This window comes from Crotalus tigris, unplaced genomic scaffold (genome assembly GCF_016545835.1).
Source record: "Crotalus tigris isolate CLP2741 ecotype Arizona unplaced genomic scaffold, ASM1654583v1 scf7180000019553.37968852642:3898890, whole genome shotgun sequence".
NCBI classification, from domain to species: domain Eukaryota; kingdom Metazoa; phylum Chordata; class Lepidosauria; order Squamata; family Viperidae; genus Crotalus; species Crotalus tigris.
The window spans coordinates 1,523,167-1,548,071 of record NW_024097591.1 but is presented as its reverse complement, the minus strand read 5'-3'; the positions used below and the strand labels follow the sequence as shown (position 1 = coordinate 1,548,071).

The following is a 24,905-nucleotide window of genomic DNA, read 5'->3' as shown; positions in this document are numbered from 1 at the left end:
CATCAGCAGAAATAATTCAGCTTCCTTTTTTTCCACCCGGGCTGGAGACACCAGCATTTTTTTTTTTTTTTTTTTTTTGTGCAGAGGAAGGGAGGACAAAGGAAGTGGGAATAACTAGAAACATAATCTGGGAATCCGACTGATCGGATAGATCCAGAGGGTTAGGGAGAGGATCGCTTCTGCCTGGGAATCGGATCCCCGGATGCTGCAGATCCGTCTGACCTTGAGTGACCTTAACGGAATGAACAAGAGTTGGAAGGGACCTCGGAGGTCCACTAGTCCAACCCCCTACTCAGGCAGGAGACCCTGTGCCCATTTCAGACAAATGGCTGCCCAATCTCTTCTTAAAAACCTCCAGTGAGGAAGGAAGGAAGGAAGGAAGGAAGGAAGGAAGGAAGGAAGGAAGGAAGGAAGGAAGGAAGGAATTAGAAAATAACAAGAGTTGGAAGGGACCTTGGAGGTGATCTAGACCAACCCCCTGCTCGACCAGGAGACCCATGATGGAGCCTAGCATGAATCCACGTTCCCTTCTGCAGAAAATTAGGGGAAATCTGAAGAGTTGAGAGGCTAAAAATAGGCAGGATTTAAAGCAGGGGTATCCAACTTCGGCCATTTTTAAGACTTGTGGACTTCAACTCCCAGAATTCCCCAGCCAGCACGGCTGGCTGGGGAATTTTGGGAGTTGCAGTCCACAAGTCTTAAAATTAGACACCCCTGATCTAAGGGAAGAAAATTCAGCCGTGCCCGAGACTGAAAAATCACAAACCAGGTTTCTTGGGAAAAATTTGGAAACGTACCCATGGGGATGGAGACGAGGGGACTCTGGATGAGTCCAGTATGAAAATATGGGGGGGGGAGCAGAAATTGGACAATGAATGCGTGTGAACAGGCTCTCCAGTGGCCATTTATTATTTGTGAGGTCGTTTTATTCTTCTGTTAGTTCACCTTGGCCTCCTGTCCCAAAGCCAGATTACAGCAAAAACAAGCACACAATAAACAGTAGTAGGATGCTGAGTGAAGATTCCTGGTGTGTGTGTGTGTATGGGGGGGAGATGGCGTCCAGAGCGAGAGGTGGGTTCCTATCCCGTCTACCCCCTGGGCTGGACACTGATTTATCTGTCCACTTCGCCAAAGACGATATCCTGGGTGCCTGCAGGAGGAAAGACAAGGAATAAATTACGTTTCACAATGTCTCCGATGTTGGGAGGTGGCTAAGGGTTTGGGGTTCCGATCCCCAGCAGGCACGGCAGATGGACAGGGAGAACAGGAATTAAGAGGGTGAACCGTGTGACTTTCTTTGCATCCTTATTTCGCAGTGTGACTTAATGACTTCATGCTGGCTAGGGGATTCTGGGAGTTGAAGCCCACCCCTCTTAAAACATGCTGGCTGGGGGATTCTGGGAGTTGAAGTCCACCCCTCTTAAAGCATGCTGGCTAGGGGATTCTGGGAGTTGAAGTCCACCCCTCTTAAAGCATGCTGGCTGGGGGATTCTGGGAGTTGAAGCCCACCCCTCTTAAAGTGCCCAAGAAACACTCCACCAGGGTTTTGTAACCCTGGTTTAAGAAAGCAGCTCACCACAGCTCACTCCACCTTGGCGAAGCAAATTATGGTTAGCGCCAGGCTGATCTGGAGGCTGCTTGCTTTGAAACTGGACTGTATATCCTTTTTCAGCTATTGTGAGCTGCCCGGCCCTATCTGAGTTGGCCAGCATCAAATCAAATCAACTGAATTAAATTTCTTTTGCCCCAAAAACAGGAGGAGAGACACCGAGACTTACCGATGATGGCCACCACATCAGCAAGCATGTGACCCTTGGACATTTTATCCAAAGCGGCCTGGAAAAAGGAAAGAAGATTTTGGAGGAGGCCAGACACTCTACCTTGACCTCAGGGAGGCGTAGACAATCAATCAATCAATCAATCAGAATAGAACTGGAAGGGATCAGTCCAGCCCCCTGCTCAAGCAGGAGAACCTATCCCATCTCAGACAAGTGACTCTCCAGTCTCTTCTTAAAAACCTCCAGTGATGGAGCGTCCACAACTTCTGGTGGCAAGCTGTTCCACTGGCTAATTGTCCTTACTGTTAGGAAGCTTCTCCTTAATTCCAGGTTGCTACTCTCCTTGTTTAGCTTCCAACCATTGTTTCTCATCCTGCCTTCAGGGGCTTTGCAGAATAGGTTGATACCCCCCACCTTCTTTGTGGCAGCCCCTCAAATACTGGGATGTTTCCACATTTCTCTCTTACCAAGTGTGCAAAGCCGGGCGCTTTGATCTTGCAGCGATAGGGACGGCTACTCCCATCAGAGACCAGGTAGACCCCAAACTCACCCTGCAGCAGAAGGAAGGAAAGCCGAGGGATGAAGGATGTTAACTTCACTGAAATCCTCAAACAAGGAAAGAAAGCTGGAATCCAATTGAAAATGTTACCAGAAGCGAAGTAAAATGGGGGTTTTTTTGGCTTGCCAGAGTGGTTTTTATATTATCAAACCTCTGTACATGGTAAAAGCACGGGGAATTCTTAGAAATAAAAGGTGCTATTTGAAATCTTCAAACGAGTCCAAACTGGGCTGGATCTTCGCTTGGAGGGCGTCCCCCTTATTGGGGAGACTTTTTTTGGGGGGGGTCTGTGCCTAGGATTCACGCGGCTTTTACCAAAAGTGTTGTACATAAATTCAGTATTTACCTTTGGAGCCTCAATGGCGGTGTAAGTGGCCCCGGGGGGTACTTGATAGCCCTCGGTGTAAAGTTTGAAATGATGGATGAGTGCCTCCATGGAGGTCTAACGACAGAAAAGAAAGGTTTAAGGTAACCTCCGGATGCCCTGCTCCTTCGTGGTTGAATGATGGTTAAGTCCAACAAGGGAGTGTCTTAAAAAAAGGTCACATCATGGCCACCGGGCCGTGACGTTTATTAAAACGGAAACATTTCGTTTCTCATCCGAGCAAGATGAAAATTTTGGGTAGACAAAGAGTCAGAGTTGGAAACAGACGGCAGGGTGATTTCTCCCCAAAATGAAAAGCAAGGTGTACGTGAAGATTCAGTCATCCAGGCTAAAAGTATCTAAAAAGGTCAAACCCTGGCAACTGGATCAAAGTTTATTAAAACTGAGAGGGGCCTAACAGGAGAGGGATTTTAATGGGGTGCGAGAAAGACCTTGGGGCAAGGGGATGCTCCTAAGAGAATGGGCAGATAATAGAAGAGAATAGAAATAGAATGTAAAATAGAATAATAAAATAGAATAGAGAATAGAATAGAATGTGAAATAGAATAGAATAGAGAAGAGAAAATAGAATAGAGAATAGAATGTAAAATAGAATAGAGAATAGATAATAGAATAGAACTTAAAATAGAACAATAGAATAGAATATAGAATAGAATAGACTAGAAGAAAAGAGAAGAGAATAGTTGGAAGGGATCTTGGAGGTCTTCTAGTCCAACCCCCTGCTCAGGCAGGAAACCCTATACTGTTTCAGACAAGTGGCTGTCCTGTTTTTTCTTAAAAATCTCCAGTGATAGGAAGGAAGGAAGGGAAGAAGAAAGGATAGCAGAATAACAGAATCACAGAGTTGGAAAGGGACCTTGGAGGTCTTCTAGCCCAACCCCCTGCTCGGGCAGGAAACCCTACCCCATTTCAGACAAAGTGTTGCCCAGATAAGAGACAGCTGAGCCCCGAAAGGAAGGAGGTCTTTTTTTGGGAAGAGACTCAACCCTACCTTCATCTCCGCTCTCTTCGGAGGCGAGACTTTGGCGTCGTCCACTTTGATCTCCCCTTCCGGCATCTTGTTCAAGGCCTGCAAGATGATGCGCAGTGACTGGCGCATCTCCTCTATGCGGCAAAGGTACCTGTGGGGAGGAGGGGAGACAGGGGAGGGCTTCAGAGGGGCCACCAGGGACAGGAAGAACTTCGGGAAAGTCTACGGAAGATTCCCCGTCCTCCAGGTCCTGGTTGTCCCAAAGGTGCTTTTTTTTTTTTTCTTCAGGCCACTGGACTTCCTTGTTTTTCCTTTGAAGACGTTTCGCTCCCCATCCAAGAAGCTTCTTCAGGTTCTGACTGGATGGTGGGGAAGGATTTATACTCCTTGCAGACTGCTGGTCATTTGCCTTCTTTTGGAGGGTCGTTGAGGCCACTTGGAGGTTTACCTGTGTCCTCTGGGTCCCTTGAGTGGTGCAGATGGGTGTGGAACACAGTCCTTTCAGCAGTTCCAAGAAGGCTCCACACCCATTTGCACCACTCAGGACACGGACAAACCTCCAAGTGGCTTCAACGACTCTCTAAAAGAATGCAAATGACCAGCGGTCTGCAAGGAGCATAAATCCTTCTCATCCAGAAAGCTTCTTCAGCCCTGACCGGAGGGTGGCGAGTGGAAGGATTTATACTCCTTGCAGACTGCTGGTCATTTGCCTCCTTTTGGAGGGTCGTTGAGGCCACCTGGAGTTTCATCTGTACTCATCAACCTCTAAGTGGCCTCAACGACTCTCTAAAACAGAGGTCTTCAAACGTGGCCCTTTTATGACTTGCGGACTTCAACTCCCAGAATTCTGTAAGTTGAGGACTAGGCATATATGGTGGAAGACTCTGGGATAGGAGAGGGAGGGGCGGTGTCCCCCCCCCCAAACCGGAACCACACCTGTCGTAACAGTCTCCGTTTGATCCAATGGGTACGTCGAACTCCACCTGGTCGTAGACGTCGTAAGGCTGGGTTTTGCGAAGATCCCACTGGATTCCAGACCCACGAAGCATCACACCGCTGGTGGGAGGGGGGAAACAAGAAGCCAATCAACAGCCTTTCACCCCGGGGAGGAGATCCCGGGATGAAGGGACACTTGGCAATGGAATGTGTAGGACAAGGAAGAGAGACGGGATAAGAGACAGCCGAGCCCTCAGCTGTAGAACAGTTGGAGAAAGAGGATCAGAAGAAAAGTGACAGCGGGAGCTTCAGACTCGCAGGATTCAGTTAAGGAAGCCTTACGATACAGGCACCCCCGACTTACGACTAGACATGAACTTGGCTTGTTGGAAGGTCGCTAAAGGAGACCACGTGACCCCCCCCACCCCCACCCGGGACGCTGCGACCGTCCCAGTCAGTTGCCAAGTGTCCCAATTTTGATCACACAACCATGTTTCCTAAACGTGAAAACCGGTCATAAGTCCTTTCGATGCTGTCGTAGATCCGAATTGTCACTAAATGAAGTGTGGTAAGTCAAGGGATGCCTGTATCTAAAGCATCTGTGCCCGTCTGCTATCGAAGATGGAACTTTTGCCTCAGTGAGCAGGCCATCCCGGAGAAACTGAGGCTACTCAGGAGGAAGGAAAAACTTACCTGAAGCCACAATTGTTGGCATCTTCAGCCGAGATCACCCCAATATTGATGGTGCGGTTCCTCCAGATCCGGTTGTTGGTCAGCATCTGCACGGACAATCCTGGTTAGAGGATTCTTAACTTGGCCAGAAAAGTGAGAAAAAGGGAGCCAGCTTTTCGTCTTCAAAGGGCACGGCGTCCCACGACATCCTGGGTTGAGTCCCCTAAAATCAAATGGGTCTTCTCCTCCTCACCTCCCCTTCCCCCTCCCTCACCACCAAAATGGAAGTTCTTAAGAAGAGACTGGACAGCCGTTTGTCTGAAATGGGATAGGGTTTCCTGCCTGAGCAGGGGGTTGGACTAGATGGCCTCCAAGATCCCTTCCAACTTTATTATTTATTATTATTATTAATTACTACTACTACTATTATTATTAAAATCTCCCCCCCCCTAAGGTCTGCCGAAGCAGCCTCACCTCCTCCACCTCATCGACCCGGACGGAGAAATTCTTCACAAATTCGTAAATGTCGTCCATCAATCCCAGCGGCATATCCTGAAGGGTCAGAGAAAGCAACACAGGTCATCATTGATGGACAGCCACAAATGAACCCCAAATTCATTCTCTTGGTTAGGGAGCCATTTGCTGGCCATTTTAAGAGTGGTGGGCTTCGACTCCCAGCCCGTTGTAAAGCTGCCAAGTTGGAAAAACCCCTGATCACCACCACCCTCGTCGTCATCATCATCAAAGTTACACTTCGAAGGCAGCAAGCCGTGGTTTGCAAACTCAGCCCTGCGTTCTTCACCTCCCCGGTTCCTTTCTTACCTGATGGACGCCTCCAGGCCGGATGTAAGCAGCGTGCATCCGCGCTCCGGACACCCGCTCGTAGAATTCAAACATCTGCCGAGAGATGTAGGGTTAGCGGGCTGGCGGACAGCCCGTTGCGTTGCTTCTCCCTTGCTGGGCGCTGCCTGGCTTCTTCCTTAACGGAGGCCGGATCCAGCCTACTGGATCTCACAGAGGCCTGTAAAGTAAGATTCAGGAACTGCTCCCAGCAGATTTGAGGGGGGGGTGTCTCTTGGGTGGATTTACCTTTTCTCTCTCTTCAAACATCCAGAAGAAGGGGGTCATGGCCCCAACGTCCAGCGCATGGGTGGTGATGGCCATGATGTGGTTCAGCAGCCGTGTGATTTCGCCAAAGAGAACTAAGATGCAAAAAACAGGGTTAGGTTCTTTAAAAAAAAAAACTCTTAGCATTATCACCTGGTTATGCTTTAATCAATTTACTTGGGTTCCTTTTCAAAAATTACTACTTACCGTGCTATGCCATGCCTAAGGATTTTGCTGCTGCTATTTATTTCCTACCAATTCTTCCTCCGAATAAGGCAGGGTCAGAAGCCAAGAAAGGGACTCTTAAGAAGCTACCTTTAAACTAGGTTTCGCTGCTAATAAGCACACCCCTGCAAGCTTGGAATAATAAATATAGGTAGAAACTTCCTGACAGTTAGAACAATTAACCAGTGGAACAACCTGCCTCCAGAAACGGGGAATGCTCCAACACTGGAAGTTGTTAAGAAGAGACTAGACAGCCATTTGTCTGAAATGGGATAGGGTTTCCTGCCTGAGTAGGGGGTTGGACTAGATGACCTCCAAGGTCCCTTCCAACATTATTATTATGGATCATCGCACAGTCAGCCAGATGTTCAGACTGGATTTGGCATTTTGTCTAACTATCGAGTCCTTACCCAGGACCTGGGATAGGCAGATGTGGATGTTTGATGGTATTACAGATATCGTCGCAGGATGGAAGCAGTTCCTAGTAAGGCTGCCTTTTGCAATTGACTAATAGCGAATTTGTCAATGCCAATGGTGCTCCAGTTGTTTTGGGATTGCACCCAATTATTATTATTATTATTATTATTAACCCTAAACTTATGACCATCCACTCAAACTGACAAAAACGTTGAGAAAAATGGTCCTCTGGCTTATGAGCGTTCACAGCATCCTCTCGGTTGCAGGATTAAAATTTGGGTTTTTGACAACCAGCAGTGCCTTGATGGCAACTGCAGGCTTGCAGAGTCTTCTGATCTCCCCTTGGCATCCCTCCCCTGGGAATATTAAATAGAATAAATGTCAAATATTTAAATCACCGCGTATCCACTGAGCTCTTATGGGCGGTTGGATATTCAGGAGCTTCTCCACAGCCAGCGAGTACGCCTGCTCGTTGCACATCATGGAGACATAATCCAGCCGGTCAAAATAGGGCAAAGCCTGAGACAGAAAAATAATGTGTTTTTAAAAAAAGTAATGGGACTTCGTCAAGCTTTCAAGACTGCGACGGAAGCTCTAATACACAAAACCGAGTTCCAATGCATAAACTTGCCTGTATTTTATTATTTTTATTTTTTATGCATTCCCCCCCCTCCCGTAGTCTTATCTAGCTTTGTTTTGTATTTTTCTCCCTTTTGTGGGTGGGAAGTTTGTATTGTAATGTTTTGAATAAAATAAAAACTTATTGTTCATTTTTTTTACCAAAAAAAAAAAGGAGTAAAATTGAGTTCCAGTCAAACTTGGGACTCCGTTTGAGGTCTGGCCTCCCTCAAAGGGCTGTTGGTCAAAACCAGCCAGTTTTCTATCACTGCTTTGCCTCTTCATCAGGGACTCTGAGATTTTTTTTTTTTAAACTACCAGGTTTGAATCTCCCTGCTGTGTATAGTGGATCCTGCACTGAAGAGGGGGTTGGACTAAATGATCTCAAAAGTCCCTTCCGATGCTGGGTTTTAAAATGGAGGTGCAGCCTCTTGTGATAATTGCTCGGGCGGTTGCAAAACCACACCAGTGGCGTGAATGGAAAAGATATATAGGGTGCCCCCCTTATCCACTTCTTACTTGGAGGTAGGTCTTATATTCTATGAGTTTCTCCGTCCCCCGGTGGAGCAAGCCAATGTGGGGGTCACACTTCCTCACGTTCTCCCCGTTCAGCACCATCACCAGGCGCAAGACCCCGTGAGCGGCAGGATGTTGGGGTCCAAAGTTGAGAGTAATGTTGGCCATTCTCCCTACTATAGGATCCCTGTCTGGGAGAGCAAAGAGATCACAGATTACTTGAGAGATGATGACTTTGTGCCAATCACCAGGAGACTGTGAGTTCTAGTCCTGGCTTTCTAGGTAGGAAAGCCAGCTGGATGACATCCTGGTTTGTTGGGACATGAATGAAGACCCACAGCCGCTAAAGAAGTGGCTGTGTGTATGGTGACACAACCGCAATGGAGACACTCACTATTCCATGGCGGAGGGACCCATTTTTCTGTCACTTTGCTGGGGTACATGACGGCACCTTCAAGCTGCTTCATAAATTCGATATCTGGTTGCCATTGTTTTCCTCTGAAAGAAAGGAAGAAAGGAGAACGGCTGAAACACTTCGCCCTTCTTGGTGCAGCTGTTGCCCCTCCTCTTCCTCACAGACACCACTGGCTGAGGAATTCTGGGAGCTGAAATCCGCAAGTCTTAAAGTTGCCAAGTTTGAACACCCTTGCTTTTAAGCAGTGGGGCCTTTTGGGTCGCAGCTCCCTCCCCTTCCCTGTGCCAAAAACACCCTTTGCATCCAGCCAGGATTATGCCAAAACGGGGGAGGGAGGCTTCATTTGCACTGAGGGCTCCCCCCAACAACAGTTCTCCAAAATCTAGCACTACTCTATAAATGTGATGTCACGGGCTCCTGTGCCTCTGAACACGTGTAGAACGCCCTCCCCGTCTTTTCTAAGCGCCTTTCTAGCAAGCTCTGGGAGAAAACCCCTCCCAGGTCCAATTGGGACCTCCATGAGGACTAGAAACCTGACGTATCTCCAGGGGGGTTCAACTAGGCATCCTCTCCCGCGAAGGGAAGCCATTTCTTGCCAGATATAGGACTCTCTCTCTCCATCTTGGGGGTAAAAGGCGAGGATTACCTGCTGGGAGTGACCCCCAGCGCCCTGCCGGGCAGCCACGGTGCTGAAGGTGCCCGCAGCCGCCGCAAAGCCCTGAGCGCCGCCATCTTCTCACGCTGGACGTCAAAACACGCCGGCGCGCATGCGCCGGAGCCACACGCGACGCATCGGCGCCGCCATGATTGCTTTGGGCGCCGCTGGAAAGCGTTCGTGCCTAGAAGCGGAAGTGACGCTTCGCCCGGAAGCGGAGGAGAAGCTGGCCGAGGCTGGAGGAGAAAAGGGTGACTTCTTCGAAGGGTTGTCGGAACGAGTTTCGCGTGTCGGCCAGGCGGGAATTTAAGGTTAATTTTAATGTTGCAGTCTTGAGTAGAGTTGTCCATCTTCCTTTTGCAGGAGCCTCGTCCTTTTTTTTGGGGGGGGGCCGCCACAACAGCCTTGCGAGGTAGGCCGGCCTGAGCCCAAAGTCTGCCAGAGATAATCTTATATACTTGGACTTTATGGCGTCGCTGCAGACGCAAGGAATTTGTCTCTGGTACAGAAGCCCTCAATGCACTTGCAAAAATATTATTATAATTATTATTATTATTATTAAAAATAATAAAAACAATAATAAATCTTTCTCTTCAGTCTGGCTCACTGATATTGCAATACCAGAGGATGCACGATGTGAAAAGAAACAGCTAGAAAAAATAAGGAACTAGCTGACTTCCAAATTGAAGTTGAGTGATTATGGAGGAAGAAAGCAATGTCATAGGAGTCATAGGAGCCCTTGGAGCAATAGCCAAAGGGCTGCCTAGATCCATGGAAATTTTGAACTTATTAGAGCTGAATATTCTGATTTTGCAAAAAAAACCACCTTACTCGGGGCTGCCTGTATACTCAAACAGCTCTTAGGTCCTTGATTAGGACTTGAACTGTTTAGTTTTTTCCAGTCCCAGACTGTGAATCAAAGATTTAATATAACATAATATAAATATCTGCTGATCTCATGTCCTTAGAAAGGACTCGATAGAGCATCTGGCTGACTGGGTGATGGATGATGATAAGAATGTGTACAGCCAATAGAACACAGAAATAAAAATAATAAAAGGGATAAATAAGTTGACTCTCTTTGTGATAGGCAGCCCCTCAAATACTGGAAGGCCCCTCCCCCCCCGTCCTTCTTTTCTCTAGACTAGAAGGTGTATGAGTGCATTCACATTCAGTCTGGATTCCCGGTGACAACTCCTGGATATTTTCTGGGCAACATTTTCAGAAGTGGTTTGCCTTAACCTTCCCCCTTTTCCTGTAGACCGGTCCCAATCCAGGCCAAATGGGTTTCGTTAGCTAAGGCAGGATTTGAACTCACAGTCTTTCCCCTCCCTCACCCGCTTTTGATCCTTCCAAATTGGCTCTCCTCGCCACAGTGTGCTTCTCTTTACAAACCTGTTTCATATTTTATTTCTTACCTCGATCGTGTCCTCTTTTTTTTTTTTTTCACAGAATCCGCCAAGATGGGGAAAGAGTTCGGCAACCTGATGAAAACCAGGCACATCGTCACCTATTACCTGTCCCCCTTTGAACAAAAATTGTTCCCGAACATTCCCCACAGGATCTTAAACACCTGGAGGCGATTTAGCTCCTCCATCTTCCGGGTGGTGCCTCGTAAGTGAGGAGGGCAGGGGAGACTTCTTTTTTTAAACAGGTTCTTCTAAAGCAGAGGTCCTCAACCTTTTGGGCACTAGGGACCAATTCCGTGGAGAGAGGGCGGCAGGCGCGTGGTTTTGTCTGCTGCCTGCATCTCGCAAATGGGGCTTTTCTTGTTTGTGCGGACCGGTTGCTAGCATGCCGCAGCCCGGTACTGGCCCACAAACCGGGGTTTGGTTGGGGACCCCTGGTCTAAAGGTTTTTACTCTTGAGGACTAGCCCCTTGGATTTCTGAAATCCATCCACTGATCAGTTGAAACTGTAAAGACCCACCCCACTTTGCATCTTAAGAAGACAGAACTCTTGGAATAATTCTTCCAACAGGAATCCTTTATTAAGAGAAAATGGTTGCAGGCATGCTAGACAGGACTTGGGGTCCAAGCTCTCCCATTCAAGGTTTTAAGGGGCAGTAGTCAATCAACCCCCCTTCCAGTGATAGTTTCAAGTATCACAATTGTTCCGTCTGGATGGAGACTTCAGATAACTACATTACTCTTCTTACCTTCGATCGTCAGTCAGCTCTTTGAAGTGTTTGAGGGCCATTTTTGTTTTCTTTCTTATGGCAGAATCCGCCAAGACATCCGGGAGGAAAGAGTCATCTTCGGCTGGAAGCAGAGGTGGGGGTTTCTGATGGCTGTTTCTTTTGGCTTAGCTGAATACCATCTGTCTGGGTTGTGCTGGGGGGCCAGCGGCATTCTACAGCTCGATGCCCTTCTCTTCCGCACTTGAAACACCCCATTTGCTTCTTGGCTGTATCCGATGATTTCACCGGTTTGTGTCAGCTCACAAATATGTCGATCTCTGCTTCCTCTGCCCGAAGTCGATGTGGGTTCCAAGCATCACAGGTTTATCTTTAAACATTCCTGGATGGCGAATATTCAGCCAGCTGCCTCATCATTCTTTCCGGGATGGTCTTCTGCCTACTGAGTTCTATTGGAGTGCAAGGCAGGGCAGGGCAGATTGCACGAGATGCGGGCTTTGTCGCTGGGAATATCCTTATTCCTTGTAAGGACTTGGGTTAGGAAAAACCCCAAGTGTTGGCTCTTTGAATTTCACTTCCAACGGTGGAGTCTTGGAATGGAGTAGTGGTCCAGATTGCCAACTGGATCAGTAGATGTCCCTGGGGTTGCAGGTTCCACTCCAGGAAGGCCGTAGGGCTCAGTCTCCCTGAGAGTTCTCTTCATCAGGTCAATAGCTTTCTCTAGGATCCAGTCTGAGTACGGTGCCCAGCTTCCTCCCTCTTCACTTGGCAGGGATTTCTCCATCTCCTGTGGTTGCTTGGTCCGTCTGTCACCTTTCTGCATCTTTCCAACGCCCATCACCAATGGGTGCTTCTTCTCCTGAGGAATCTTCTCGGATCCCACATCTGGCAAGGCGGAGCGGCTCTCTTTCCGAGTTGCTCCATTGTCTGACATTTTTTGCAAAATCCCCGGCAAGGGTCTCCCTTCCAGGTGGATTAATTTTGCAAGTCCTGTCTAATGTAAGGACCCACCCCACTTTGCATCTTAAGAAGACAGAACTCTTGGAATAATTCTTCCAACAGGAATCCTTTATTAAGAGAAAATGGTGCAGGCATGCTAGACAGGACTTGGGGAGCTCTCCCATTCAAGGTTTTAAGGGGTTCCCCAGTAGTCCCACCCAATCAACCCCCCTTCCAGTGATAGTTTCAAGTATCACAATTCCACCCCTTTCTTCTTTCTTCCGTCTGGATGGAGACTTCAGATAACTACTGAAAGGCAATTACTCTCCTTTGGTATGCTAACACTTCGAGGTTACAATAAACACACATTCAGCATTTTCTTTGAAGTGTAAGAAGGAAGTGAGGGCCATAAAGCCCCTTTGTTCTCCCCCTTCTCTCCCTCTTATGGCAGAATCCAGAGAAGGCAGAATTGGGAGTTTCTATATTTGATAATTTAAAGATGAAATATAATTGGATTCTGACAGAAACAGGAAAGAGAGGTACATGACCAGGTGGAGAAAGATTCCTCTCCTGCTTTCCCTTCTCAGCTGCTGTTATTGGGCCAGGTGTGCAGCAGGTCCCATTCAGAGGAGAGATTTATTGGGCGCATGGAATTGTAATGTTTGGAAGGACGGCACGGATCCGCTAGTCCTTTCCTCTCCAAGGTGCAGGAAAGGGGACAGAGTGGGGACAACATGTCAGCCCTTCAAGGTAGATCAAATGGGAACACCAGAGCCACAAATACAGGGTCACAATGGAGCCCAAAAACCTCGGTTGGTAAGCAAGACGCTCGTTAAGTGAGTTTTGGTCCATTTTACGACCTTTACACCGTTGTTAAGTGAATCTGGTTTACCCATAGACTTTGCTTGCCAGAAGGGGATGCTGCAATCGTCATAAACACGAGTCGGTTGCCCAGCCTCTGAATTTTGATCCTGTGGCCGTAAAGAGGGCGCGATGGTAATAAGTGTGAAAAACCGCCCCTAAGTCCCTTTTTTCGGTACGGTCGTAACTTGGAACGGTCGCTAAATGAAGGGTTATAAATGTGAGGAAGCCAGATTCATTTAACAACTGTGTGACTAACTTTAACACCTGCAATGCTTTACTTAGCAACTGTGCAAGAAAGGTCATACAGTGGTGCAAAACTCACATCTTGGTTAGCAACGTCAATTTTGGGCTACATTCTGGTCATAAGTTGAGGACCACCTGTATTTATTTCAGGAAAGCGCTAGGTGGTGCACGAGAGCAACAACAAAATCAGAATTTGCCCTGTTTTCAATTCTCATCAACGGCCTCTGCAGCCGTATAAAAACAAAGAGCAAGGAAATAAGTGCTGAAGCCATTAAATTAATAAACACGTGATTAAAATATTAATTAACCTGAGCTAGGCAAGCATGCAAAAACAACAGCTGGGACGCTTTTTAAGAAGAGACTGGACAGCCATTTGTCTGAAATGGTATAGGGTTTCCTGCCTGGCAGGGGGCTGGACTAGATGACCTCCAGGGTGCCTTCCAACTGTAAGGCAATTACTGTAATCCAGATATTATAATGTGCATTAAAAGCTTCAGGTTTGGTATTGTTTTGATTAGTGTAATTTATGCCTAAGTAAGGGTGAAAAACTGTGTTTGGTCCTTTCTGCAAGTCTAAACTTTCCTTCTCTTTTGTGTTTTTAAGAGTTTGTCATTGGGTACATGATTTATTCCTGGGCAAACGACTACAATAAAAAATTGAAAAGGAAAAACCCAGCTGACTACGAAAACGATGTGTAAGAAGAGTCGTTGGAGAAGAAAATGTCTTTCAGCTTTTTTCCCGGTTCTGAAGCTCCGACACATCGTTGTAAGAACCCTCTGATCCAATAAACCTCTTTTGTGTTCCACCCTCGGGTGTCATTCTTTGAGCTTTTTTCAGGGATGGGTAACTTCAGAAAGAATATTAAAATATCATTGTGGGCTGAACCGAACCTGGGGAGGGGGTCTTTCCTCGCAGCACCAAAGTTTAAATTATTCCACCAACAAAGAATATTTGTAGCTCGGTTGAAACACTAGCACTGATGAGGTTACCTAGTTGGGTAAATGAAATGTCTGCAAGAGAACCACCAAGCTCTGAGAGCACCAAGGACCCCAATCTTTCTCCTCCTCCTCCTCCTCCTCCCTTCTAGCACTGATGATATTACCTAGTTGGGTCATGAAAGGTCTGCAAGAAAGCCACCAAGTTCAGAGAGCACCAAGGACCCCACAGTCCTCCTCCTTTCTAGCACTGATGTTACCTAGTTGGGTGATGAAACGTCTGCATGACGTTTATCTGTCCTCTATTATCTACCTAATTTCTATCTATCCATCTATCATCTATTTTCTACCCATCTATTTATCTACCATCTACGTTCTAGCTTCTATTTTCTATATATCATCCACTTGTTTTCTATCCACATATTTTTTAATCTATCTGTGTCTGCTATTTTCTATCTAGCGTTTTTCTATTTCTCTTTTATTACCTACCTTCTGTTTTCTACTATTTTCTACCTTCTATTACCTACCTATTTTCCATCTATCGATCCATCTATTTATCTACCTATCTTCTATTTTCTAGCCATTCTCTTTCCATCCATCCATCCATCTATGAAATTGATATGAAATCGCCTCTCCCGCGGCGGCGACCGAGAAATCGTAACTTTCTTTTATTTTATTGTATTTTGGGACCTCAGGGTCGGACGCAAAAGAGAACAAGGAAACCAAAACCAAAAAACAGGCTCGGCTGGAAAGGCGGGTAAGGCGGGAGGACACGCCTTCGTGGGCGGGGATTTAAAAATGGTGAATAGAGAAAGTGGGAGTGACGGGCGTCCCGCCGGACCAATCGAACGCCGGGCATGGCGGGGTGGGTGGGATTGGGTGAGGAGAGAAGCTCCGCCCTTTTTAATTCCCTCTTTGCTCCTCTCGTTCGGCTTTCAAGTTTGCCTCGCTCCGCCCCCGCCTCCCCTCCTCGAGGGAGGGAGTGAGCGAGCGCGCACGCGCACAGGAGAGGAGGCGGGGGGGGCGGTGAGGGAAAGCGGCGCGAGCCGACGCGGGGGCGACGCCACGCCACGCGACGCCGGGCGCGAGGAGGGGCGGGGTCCTTCTGCGGTCCGCGCGCCCGTCTGTCAGTCCGGCCGCGGCACGGCTGAGGGAAGGCGGTCAGCTCCGCGCGCTCGGCGGCGCCATGGCGGAGCGAGGGTCGTCCGTCGTGGGCGGCCCCCGGGGCTCCGCGGCCGGCCCTTCGCTGCTCCAGCCGGCGCCCGGCGCCCCGCCGTCGATGCCGCAGCCCTCCGCGGGATCCCCGGCCCTGACGGCGGCGGCGGCGGGGACGTCCCAACTGCTGGCCCCGCCGGCGGTGCCTCCGCCGCAGCAGCCCTCGGCGTCGGCCGCTCTGCCCGCCGCTGGCCTGGGGGCTTCGGCCCCCGGAGGAGGAGGAGGAGGATGCGGCGGCGGGGCGCCCCTGGCTCAGGCCCCGTCGGGGTCGGGCTCGGCGGCCGGGGGTCGCCCGGTGCAGATGAACCTCTACGCCACCTGGGAGGTGGACCGGAGCTCGCCCAGCTGCGTGCCCAGGTAAGCGGCGCGGGGGTTGGGGTGGGGGTCACTTCCCATCATCCCCAGCTGTTAAAAGTCCTCTGGATTGGGGGCTCCCCTCCCATCATCCCCAGCCGCTCAAAGACTCCCGGGGTGGCAGCTCAGCTCCCATCATCCCCAGCTGTTAAAAGACCTCTCGAGTGGGTCCCACTTCCCATCATCCCCAGCTGTTAAAAGTTCTCTGGGGTGGGGGCTCCCCTCCCATCATCCCCAGCCGCCCAAAGACGCCCAGGTGGCAGCTCAGCTCCCATCATCCCCAGCTGTCCAAAGACCTCTGGGTTGGAGGCCCACATCCTTCCCAGCTTCTGGACCTGCCTCCCCAGCCAGCTAGGGGCCCCTGGGGGACACTTCCCATCATCCGCAGCTGCTAAAAGACCTCTGGATTGGGGGCTCCCCTCATCCCCAGCCGTCCAAAGACTCCTGGGGTGGCAGCTCCGCTCCCATCATCCCCAGCTGCCCAAGGGGTGAGGGCCCACCTTCCATCATCCCCACCTGCCCAAGGACCCCCTCCCATCATCCTCAGATGTCAAAAATATCTACCACCCACCCAAAGACCCCCTAAGAGGGCAGCCCACCTCCCATCTTCCCCAGCCACTCAAGGACCTCTGAGCTGGTGGCTCACCCCCCCCCATCCCCAGCCACCCAAAGACTTCCCACTTCCCATCATCCCTAGCCCCCAAAGAATCCTACCGTGGGCATCCCATCCTCTCCATCCGTCCAAAGGCCCCTGGAGTGATGGACTACTTCCCATCATCCCCAGCCCCTGGGATGAAGAAGCAGTGATGCAACTCAACCCCCCCTCTTCGTCCTGGGTTCCCCTCTCCCTCCCTCTCCCCCCTCCCCTCTCACTGGTATGTTTCTTTATAGTAAAAGACCCCCCCCTTCATAGTTCTAGTCCTGGTTCCTCTTTCCTTGGCGACCCCCATCTCCTCCTTTAAGTAAAGGGGTTGGATGGGGAGCTGTCCAGTTGATTATCCCCCCCCCCGCCTTTGAAGCAGACTTCCCATAGATTGGGGGGAGGAGATGAGGAGGGTAGGAAGATTTGAAAAGGGGGGGGTTGATGGGACATGGAGTTTTGCTCTGTCGGGATATGGACCCATTCTCAAAGCCACAGGAAATGGGGAAAGCAACGAAGGTGACATGTTCTTGGTTGGGGGGGTGGGATAAGAAGGCTCCCTCCCTTTGGGAAGCCACGGTGGGACAGGACCCCTTTTCAGGCTGGATGTGTTTCTTCTACCAATGTGGTTGTGTGGATGGTTTGCCTCTTCTGTGGCCATTGGGGGGAAGGAATGCTGGCTTGTTAATTCATTGGAGATGGTCACTCTCATCTTACAACTATTTGTCTTGGGGACCCGAAGTTACAACTGCGCTGAAAAAAGGGACAGACGGCAGTCCTCGCCGTTACGACCAACCTGCTATCTGACGTATATTTACAACCGTTGCCGTGTCCCAGGGCGGTCCCCATTTTTCCCAGCCGGATTCGCTTAACAAGCTTGCGATTCATTTAACAACTGCAGTGTATTTGCTCAACCCTGGCTGGGGAAAAAAAAAAAGGTGGTAAAATTGGACACAGTTCATTTAGGAACTGCCTTGCTTAGCAGTAAGTCATAAAGTGAGGACTGTCTGAAGTCTTACATCCAATAGGCGGTCTCCCTGTGCTTAGTGCGAGGCCAACCGGGGTTCCTGGAGAATCTTCCTCCTTGTCAAAATATGATCTGAGTTGCAGGTTGGTGCATTTACATCTCAGATAATGCGCTGAAGTTACTATATACTCCCCCGCGTGCAAAGTGATTACGACCACTTCTTCAAATTGAAGGTCCTTTGTGCCAATAGGCTACTGAGATGTTCCTCTCTTGCTTAAACCTCCTTCTGACCAACATAGGCAGTTGGCGAGCTACTTTATCCAGCTGGTCTGCTTGCTCCAAATAAATTTTCCTGACCTTTTGTGCAAAAATCAGAAATTTGCTACAGTAGAAGGATGCCCTTTTTAACTGGCACGTTATCTGAAAAGAGAAAGGTGCTTTTGCAAGTGCCGGCACACTTAGAGGATGGCATTTTTAATCAGTTTTTTATTGTAAATTCTTGGGAGGGCTGACTAGATCTGCTTTTCTTCAAGGAGGAGCTGATTCAGGTTTGTTTGGGCAAGATGAGACAAAGTCGTTTCCAAATAAAAGAGACTTCTGAGACCAGCGTTTCGTTAAAACTCTTCATAAATCTTATTTTACCTAAGCAAACCTGTCTCCAGGTATCACCCAGCCCAGTTTTGGATAGCTGGATACAGAGGTAGTTATATAAGCACTGGAAAAAAGATGACTTGGGGACTGGTCATGGCACTTAGGACCATCTCAGCATCCTCACAAGCATTTGGTCAAAATGTGGGTGCCTAGCAACCGGCATGTATTTATTTACATCCTGGGGCCTTCCCGCTGGCTTCCAAAAAGCAAAGTGGGGGGGGGGGGTGAAGCCAGATTTGCTTACTGACCAGGTGATTCACTTAAGAGCTGCAGTGATTTGCTTAACAAAAAGGGTCGTAAGATCAGGCTCAACTGACTTAACAATTGCCTTGTTTAGATAGATGGATGGATGGATGGATGGATGGATGGATGGATGGATGGATGGAAGGAAGATTGATAGACAGAGATAGACAGAAGCTAAAGATGATAGATAGAGAGAGACAGACAGACAGACAGACAGATAGCAAGAAAGACCGAAGCTAAGGATGATGGAGGGAGCTAGCTAGCTAGAAAGACAGACAGACAGACAGACAGACAGACACAGACAGAATTTAAAGATGATGGAGATAGAGAGAGAGACAGACAAACAGACAGAAGTTAAAGATAAGGGAGGTAGATAGATAGATAGCCTTTATTGTCATTTTTTACTGTGGGCACAATGGCACCCCTTAAAAATGAAATTTAGCTGCTTGCTCTCAGAGTGTACACATACATAACACATATTTAAGCATGCTGCATACAACCTATGTATAGACCCACACCCTTACATGTAAGTAACATATATAAATATTAACCACTGTTTAGCAGCAGATATTCTGGGCCCATTCTGGTCGTATGTCACGGGCCACCTGTGTTTTGATCAATGCAAAAGTAGCATCGCCTTTCCTGTCCTCTTGCAAGGAGGATGTTTTCCTCTCCTTTCCGTGAAAGTATAAATATTTCCCTGAATTTTTTCCCATTTGTTGAGAGAGGGAGTTGGAAAAGAGCTGTTTTAACCCTTAAGCCAGACCCCCCTCGTCTTATCAAATCAATATTTTCCTGCTAACAAGCACGCCTCCCAGTGGCTTTCTAATATCCCTAGTGTGTTTTGTTGTGTTGTGTTATCAGTGTTTTCAGGTCCTCACTTGTTTCTCCTGAGTGGCATAGGTCTGGGGCTGTTTATTAGATAAGGCTTTCTTTCTTTCTTTTCTTTTTTTTCCCGCTTCTGAAGATCAGTTTCACTAGTGAAAAAGCTAATTTTACTTTTGATTTTTTTTGCGGGGGACTGAAATGTTCACTCAGTTTGAATTCAAGACTTTGCACTTGTTTCTTCGCCCTGCACCATCCGGGAGAGAGCTTTTAACTACAGAATGTAATTCAAATAGCTTTTTGAAAGCTAAATCTTAGCCGGACTTTAGCCGAAATCCATTTTAAGTGGGAGGGCCTCCTCCTTCAGGAAAATAAAAAACAAGAGCTTGGACATTAGGACTCTATCATGTTTCCTTCTTGTACAATTAGATGGGGGGGGCGAGAATCCTGTATTTGCAGTTTATTTTAATAAAAAATATATATCTTTACCGTTTCTGCCAAGCTTTTAAATTGACAAGCTGCCTTGAGTAGCATGGGGGGGGGGCTGTTTCTTAAGATGCCCTTGGCTGTTGCTAGCATGACTTTTGAAAAGATCAAATGATCAGTGGATTATTTCAATTTTTTTTGTATGGAGAATGGGTGCATCCCGGGTGAAAAACAGGAACGTGATTTCTGCAGTCAAAATGATCCTTATTATGAGATGGTTTATATAAACGGGGTGGGTGAGACTCTATCTTCCGTTGAACAGAAAATATTGGTTTTAAGAGCGTGATCAAAGCCACATTAGTGCCATGTTTACTTGGGAGAATTAAACATGTTTTTTTTTTTTTTGAGTGGGATGTAAAGCAACAGTTCTTAGTTATCTTCCGAACACTTTTGAGTAGGGCAAGGGGTCTTCCAACTGGGCCCTTTGATGACTGGTGGACTTCAACTCCCAGAATTCCTCAGCCAGGCAAAAGTCATCAAAGGGCCCAGCTGGAAGACCCCTGCACCAGAGCCCAAAAATGGAAATAGCACCGTACCCTAGAGTCAGACATGACTGGACAGCAGAAAGCTTTATCTTTGTAATAACAGTAGGATCGTCACTCGGTTGAATCCGCGTCGGATGGTGAGCTCACTAACCGTCGGTGCATTTGCAAAGGAATTCTGTTTAAATGGGCCTTCTAGGAAGCCTTTCCCAGTGAAACAATTTTGCAGGAAAAAGGGGAAAAAAAATATCCTCATTATCAGGCCTTTCCAGCTTCAGACAAATTTTCTCACCATTCCTTTTCCAAATTTAGACTTTTCTTAGCATCTGCTAGCCAGGTTGTGTCTCAGGAAGAAGTCCCATCTGGAGAGGGGGGGGGGCGGTCCTCCTCTTTGTGGGACACCCTGCCGTGAACCAAAATGAGATTTCCGCTGGGAACATAAGGAAAAGGCCACCGATGGGACGCTTGCTCCAGCACTGCTCGGCCCCTTTTTGTCCAATTCCCTATCTTTTTTTTTTTTTTTCCTTTCTTTTGGGAGATGCGTGCAGCCTAACCGGCGAAAATAATTTCCAAGTCTTGAACACTTTCCTTTCCCTTCTCCAAAAAAAGAATGCATAGCTAAAATAGCTCCCTCCCTCCAACCCCCCCCCCCGCCCCATTCCATCCTTTAATTCTCAGCTCCATCTGTTGTTTTTTCATGCCGGCCGTTAAAAATAAACGCCTTTTTGCCACCTACAATAAATCCTTTAAAGCTTTAGCCCCATTGCCTCTGCCCTGGAGCCTCCGGGTTTTTAATTAAAACGGCTTAAACAATTTGGTTTGGCCAGACAGTTTCGGAAGCCGGAGGTCAGGCAGGATCGGGCAACTCTCTGGAGAAGAAAACCCCGCTGCCTGCCCCTTAGGAACTGGTCCTCTACTTGCAGCTGAGTTTTGAATTTTAAATTTGGCAATTTGGAACGGATCATAGCTACTTCTCGACTGGCCACTCCTTTGTTTAACAACCCTTTGAAGTTGAAAAAAAAAATAATAACTCAGGGCTGGTCCTCGCCCTTACAACCTTTGTACCATCTCCGGAGTTACGTGACTAGAATCGGCAACCCAGCTGAAGGCCTAGGACTGGGGCGATGGCGCACGCACGTGCCCACAGAGAGGGCTCTGAGTGCCGCTTCTGGCACCCGTGCCATAGGTTCACCACCACTGTCATAAGAGAACCGTGCTTGAATTGTTTCCCGTAATAGAGCCATTTCCGGCTTGTTTGTGATGTCAGTAGGGGTTGTGTGTCCCGTGACACCCTTCGTGACACCCTTCCGTGTTCGTGTGAGTTGCGTAGGGGAGAGGGGGGGAAAAAACGGCAACGCTTTGCAGCAAACGAGGGGGATGGCTCAGATGGAGACATCTGCCCGGATTCCTTCCCTTGTGTCACTTGCAGGAATATTAGCAAATGTTGTGATTAGCAGCACATTGTGCTTATCCTGAAGGTTTCCGTGAGTGACAGGAGAGGGGAAAAAAGAAGGGGAAAAAAAAAATCAAACAACAGCACAATTGGCAATTGGCAAGCAAACTGGCCATTTTAGCTGGCTAGCTAACATTAAGTGATCTTTTTAAAAAAAAAAAAACAACAACAAAAATCAGGATAATGAATTGAAAGGAGGGCCTTTGGATTCGAGGCCTCAAGCTCAAGATTTTGCACCTAGTCCTCAACGTACGACAGTTTGCTCAGGGACTGCTCAAAGTTACAACGGCACCGAAAACAGCGACTTGCGACCGTTTTTCGAACTCGCGACCATGGCAGCCTCCCCCGTGGTCCCATGATCTGAATTCAGACACTTTTGGCAACTGACTACCTGGAGATGGTGAGCAGGAAGGAGGCAGCCACGGTGTTTTTTTAATCTTAAAAGAAATTTTAAAAAATTACTCTTCCCTGGAACCACGTTGAGTCGCTCAACAAGGGATCTGGCGACACCGTCTTAACCAGCTGGCTTCTGTTTGTCGTTGTGCTGCTGGGTGACAATAAAAGAGGCACGTGCTTCCAGTCTATGGTTCCCACGAAAAGCCATACCTGAAGGGCTACTCACAACTCTTTAATTGTATGTCGGAAGTACTTTGATCTCAGGAATTAAAAGCTCTTATCTTCCCACCCCTAGGGAAGCGTCCCTGAAAAAAAGCACAAACTAATTTGATAACAAATTTTTATGCTCCTGTTTATTACCGGCTCCACAAACTCCGAGTTGATTTATAACAGTTGAAGGTCATAAAAAAAAATGAAACTCATAAAAAAACCGCCAGGCGTTCCGAGACCGTCGCAAATTCCTTTCCGGATTGGCCCGTGTTAAATTGTCGATTGATTCCGTAGCATTCACCAAAGGTTCGTACAGGTGGTCCTCAAGCTTATGACGACAATTGAAGCCAAAATTCACAGTGCTCGGTGAGGGGTTTGTTAAGTGGGTTTTGCCCCGTTTTACGTCTTTTCCCGCCGCGGTGGCTAAGTGTTAAGGTTCTTAAATTAGTAAAACGGCTTCCCTGTGGACTTTACTCTTCAAAAGCTCACGAAAGTGGATGCGTGACACTGTGACGGTCATAAATCTGAGTCAGTTGCCAAGGGTCTGAATTTTGATGACGTGACAATCGTTAAGTGTGAAAAAACGGTCGTAAGCCACTTTTTTCCATGCCGTTGTAACTTCGGTCACTAAAGGAACTGTTGTAAATCAAGGACCACCTGTAATATAATAGTTACATAATATCACAAAAAAAATCATCACAATAGTTATAATAATAATAATAGAGTTGGAAGGGACCTTGGAGGTCATCTAGTCCAACCTGCTGCTCAGGCAGGAAACAACTACTAGTTACGTAGTTGTTATCACAACCTCTTCTCCAAAGCCACCAGAAGGCCGGACAAGAAGCAAAGGATGGAAACTCATCAAGGAGAGAAACAATCCAGAACTAAGGAGAAATTTCCTGATGGTGAGAACAATTAACCATTTTCCGCCGCAGCTTCCAATTCACAATTCGGTTTTCTGCTCATCTGCAACTTCGTCAACTAAAATTTGCTGACTGCTGTTCTGTAGATTTCCTGTTCAATTTTTTTTTTTTTTTTTTTTGGTTCTCACGTTCCGCGCCTCGCAGATTTTCATTTGTATATAGGCTGTGTGTGTGTGTGTGTGTGTGTGTGTTTTTAAATAACTATCTGGGCATGAATAAATGATAGCGCGGTTCTTCGGCCATCCTTAATGCATCTCGACTTACAGAACCACAGTTTAGCGAAACGTTTTGTGCTATATTAGCGGCGAGCAAAAAGGCAGACAGGGAAGCAAAAAATAAAATAAAATCAGGTTTCCGTTTCATTTTTTAAACCTGCAGGCCGTCTTTAACTTACAACAGCTTGTTTAGTGCCTGTTCGAAGTTATGACGCCGTTGAAAAAAGGGACTTAGGACTGTTTTTCACACCGACAACCGTCGCAGCATCCCCACAGTCGTGTGGATCAGAATTTGTACATTCAGCCACTGACTCGTATTTACGACGGTGGTGGCAGTGTCCCGGGATCACGCGATCCCCTTTTGTGACTGTCTGACAAGCAGAGACAATGGGGAAGCCGGGTTCACTTCACAACGTGTTATGAATTTAACAACCGCAGGGATAACAACCGTGGCGCAAAACCCATTTAACAACCGTCCCGCTTAGCAAAAGGACAGGAATTTTGGGGCCCATCTGCCGCCGTAAAGTCAAGCACGAGCTGCACGGCGTTTTCCTCCACTGAGTAAAACATGACGCAGATATATATATATATATATATATATATATATATATATATATATATATATATATATATATATATATATATATTTCCCCCTTTTGCTTGGTTCCTTCCTGCCTTTCCTTCTTTAATTATCAAGGGACATGCCTCAACCTATCTGGAATGATGAAACCGTAGGGAACGATTAGCTGTGATTGCGTTAACAAGCAATAAGCAGCTTGAACGTCGTCTCACGCGCGCCTAACCGCAGCCCATCGCCGTTCTTTTGTGGGTGAGAGCGTGGCGAGCCCGGATAAAGCCCTTTTGTTGCAACTGCAAGCGATTCAGACTTGGCGTGCAGACTTAGCGTGCTGGTTGCATTAATCCGGCGACACAATAGCTGGAGTGGAAAGGAGGAGCGTGATCCAAAGTTGCTAGGAGATGTGTGTCTGGGATAATTGTTGAAATAAATGCGCGTTTGTAAGGGGTGGTCCTGTCGAGAGGGCTTCAGGGGTGCTCACTCTTTTTCCTCAGGGCTCCCAGAGCTTGAGTCCAAAGCTGAAAGTGGCGAGGAGAAGGCAGGAGCAATGTTTGCGAGTTCTTGCAAGGCTGAGCAGTCCTTCTTAGGATGTCTCTAAGGCAGTTGGGTAAAGTTGGGTCGTGAAACGTCTGCAAGGAAACCACCAAGCTCAGAGAGCACCAAGGACCCCACAGTCCTCACCACTCCCTTGTAGGGCTGATGATGTTACCTAGTTGGGTAATGAAACGTCTGCAAGGAAACCACCAAGCTCAGAGAGCATCAAGGACCCCACAGTCCTCCTCCTCCTCCTCCTCCTCCTCGGACTGATGATGTTACCTAGTTGGGTAATGAAATGTCTGCAAGGAAACCACCCAGCTCAGAGAGCACCAAGGACCCCATAGTCCTCACCACTCCCTT

At 47.8% G+C, this 24,905-nt stretch overlaps 3 protein-coding genes across 6 annotated transcripts in view; 2 read left to right on the top strand and 1 right to left on the bottom strand.

Annotated features, from left to right (window-relative positions):
- Positions 1 to 876: 876 nt before the first annotated feature.
- On the bottom strand, positions 877 to 9,401 carry NDUFS2 (NADH:ubiquinone oxidoreductase core subunit S2). Its single transcript, XM_039363214.1, has 14 exons — positions 9,245 to 9,401; positions 8,578 to 8,681; positions 8,187 to 8,374; positions 7,448 to 7,568; positions 6,390 to 6,502; positions 6,123 to 6,197; positions 5,775 to 5,852; positions 5,322 to 5,407; positions 4,629 to 4,748; positions 3,714 to 3,843; positions 2,684 to 2,779; positions 2,246 to 2,329; positions 1,779 to 1,836; positions 877 to 1,150 (listed from the first exon to the last, which is right to left on the bottom strand). Exons 1-14 carry the CDS (start codon positions 9,328 to 9,330, stop codon positions 1,113 to 1,115), a joined length of 1,377 nt encoding a protein of 458 aa, XP_039219148.1. The 5' UTR covers positions 9,331 to 9,401; the 3' UTR covers positions 877 to 1,112.
- A 37-nt stretch (positions 9,402 to 9,438) lies between these two features.
- On the top strand, positions 9,439 to 14,241 carry LOC120317168 (cytochrome b-c1 complex subunit 8). Its single transcript, XM_039363520.1, has 3 exons — positions 9,439 to 9,564; positions 10,706 to 10,867; positions 14,040 to 14,241. The coding sequence occupies exons 2-3, from the start codon at positions 10,717 to 10,719 to the stop codon at positions 14,132 to 14,134; spliced, it is 246 nt and encodes an 81-aa protein (XP_039219454.1). The 5' UTR covers positions 9,439 to 9,564; positions 10,706 to 10,716; the 3' UTR covers positions 14,135 to 14,241.
- Positions 14,242 to 15,435: 1,194 nt separating this feature from the next.
- Positions 15,436 to 24,905, top strand: part of PACS1 (phosphofurin acidic cluster sorting protein 1) — a 35,446-nt gene continuing 25,976 nt past the window's right edge. For 2 of the 4 annotated variants that reach the window (XM_039363129.1, XM_039363128.1), the window contains exon 1: positions 15,436 to 15,943. In XM_039363129.1, the coding sequence (XP_039219063.1) occupies positions 15,558 to 15,943 (386 nt within the window). In that variant the 5' untranslated portion in view covers positions 15,436 to 15,557. The remainder of the gene's footprint in view (positions 15,944 to 24,905) is intronic. The other 2 variants (XM_039363131.1, XM_039363130.1) reach the window with 2 other exon arrangements.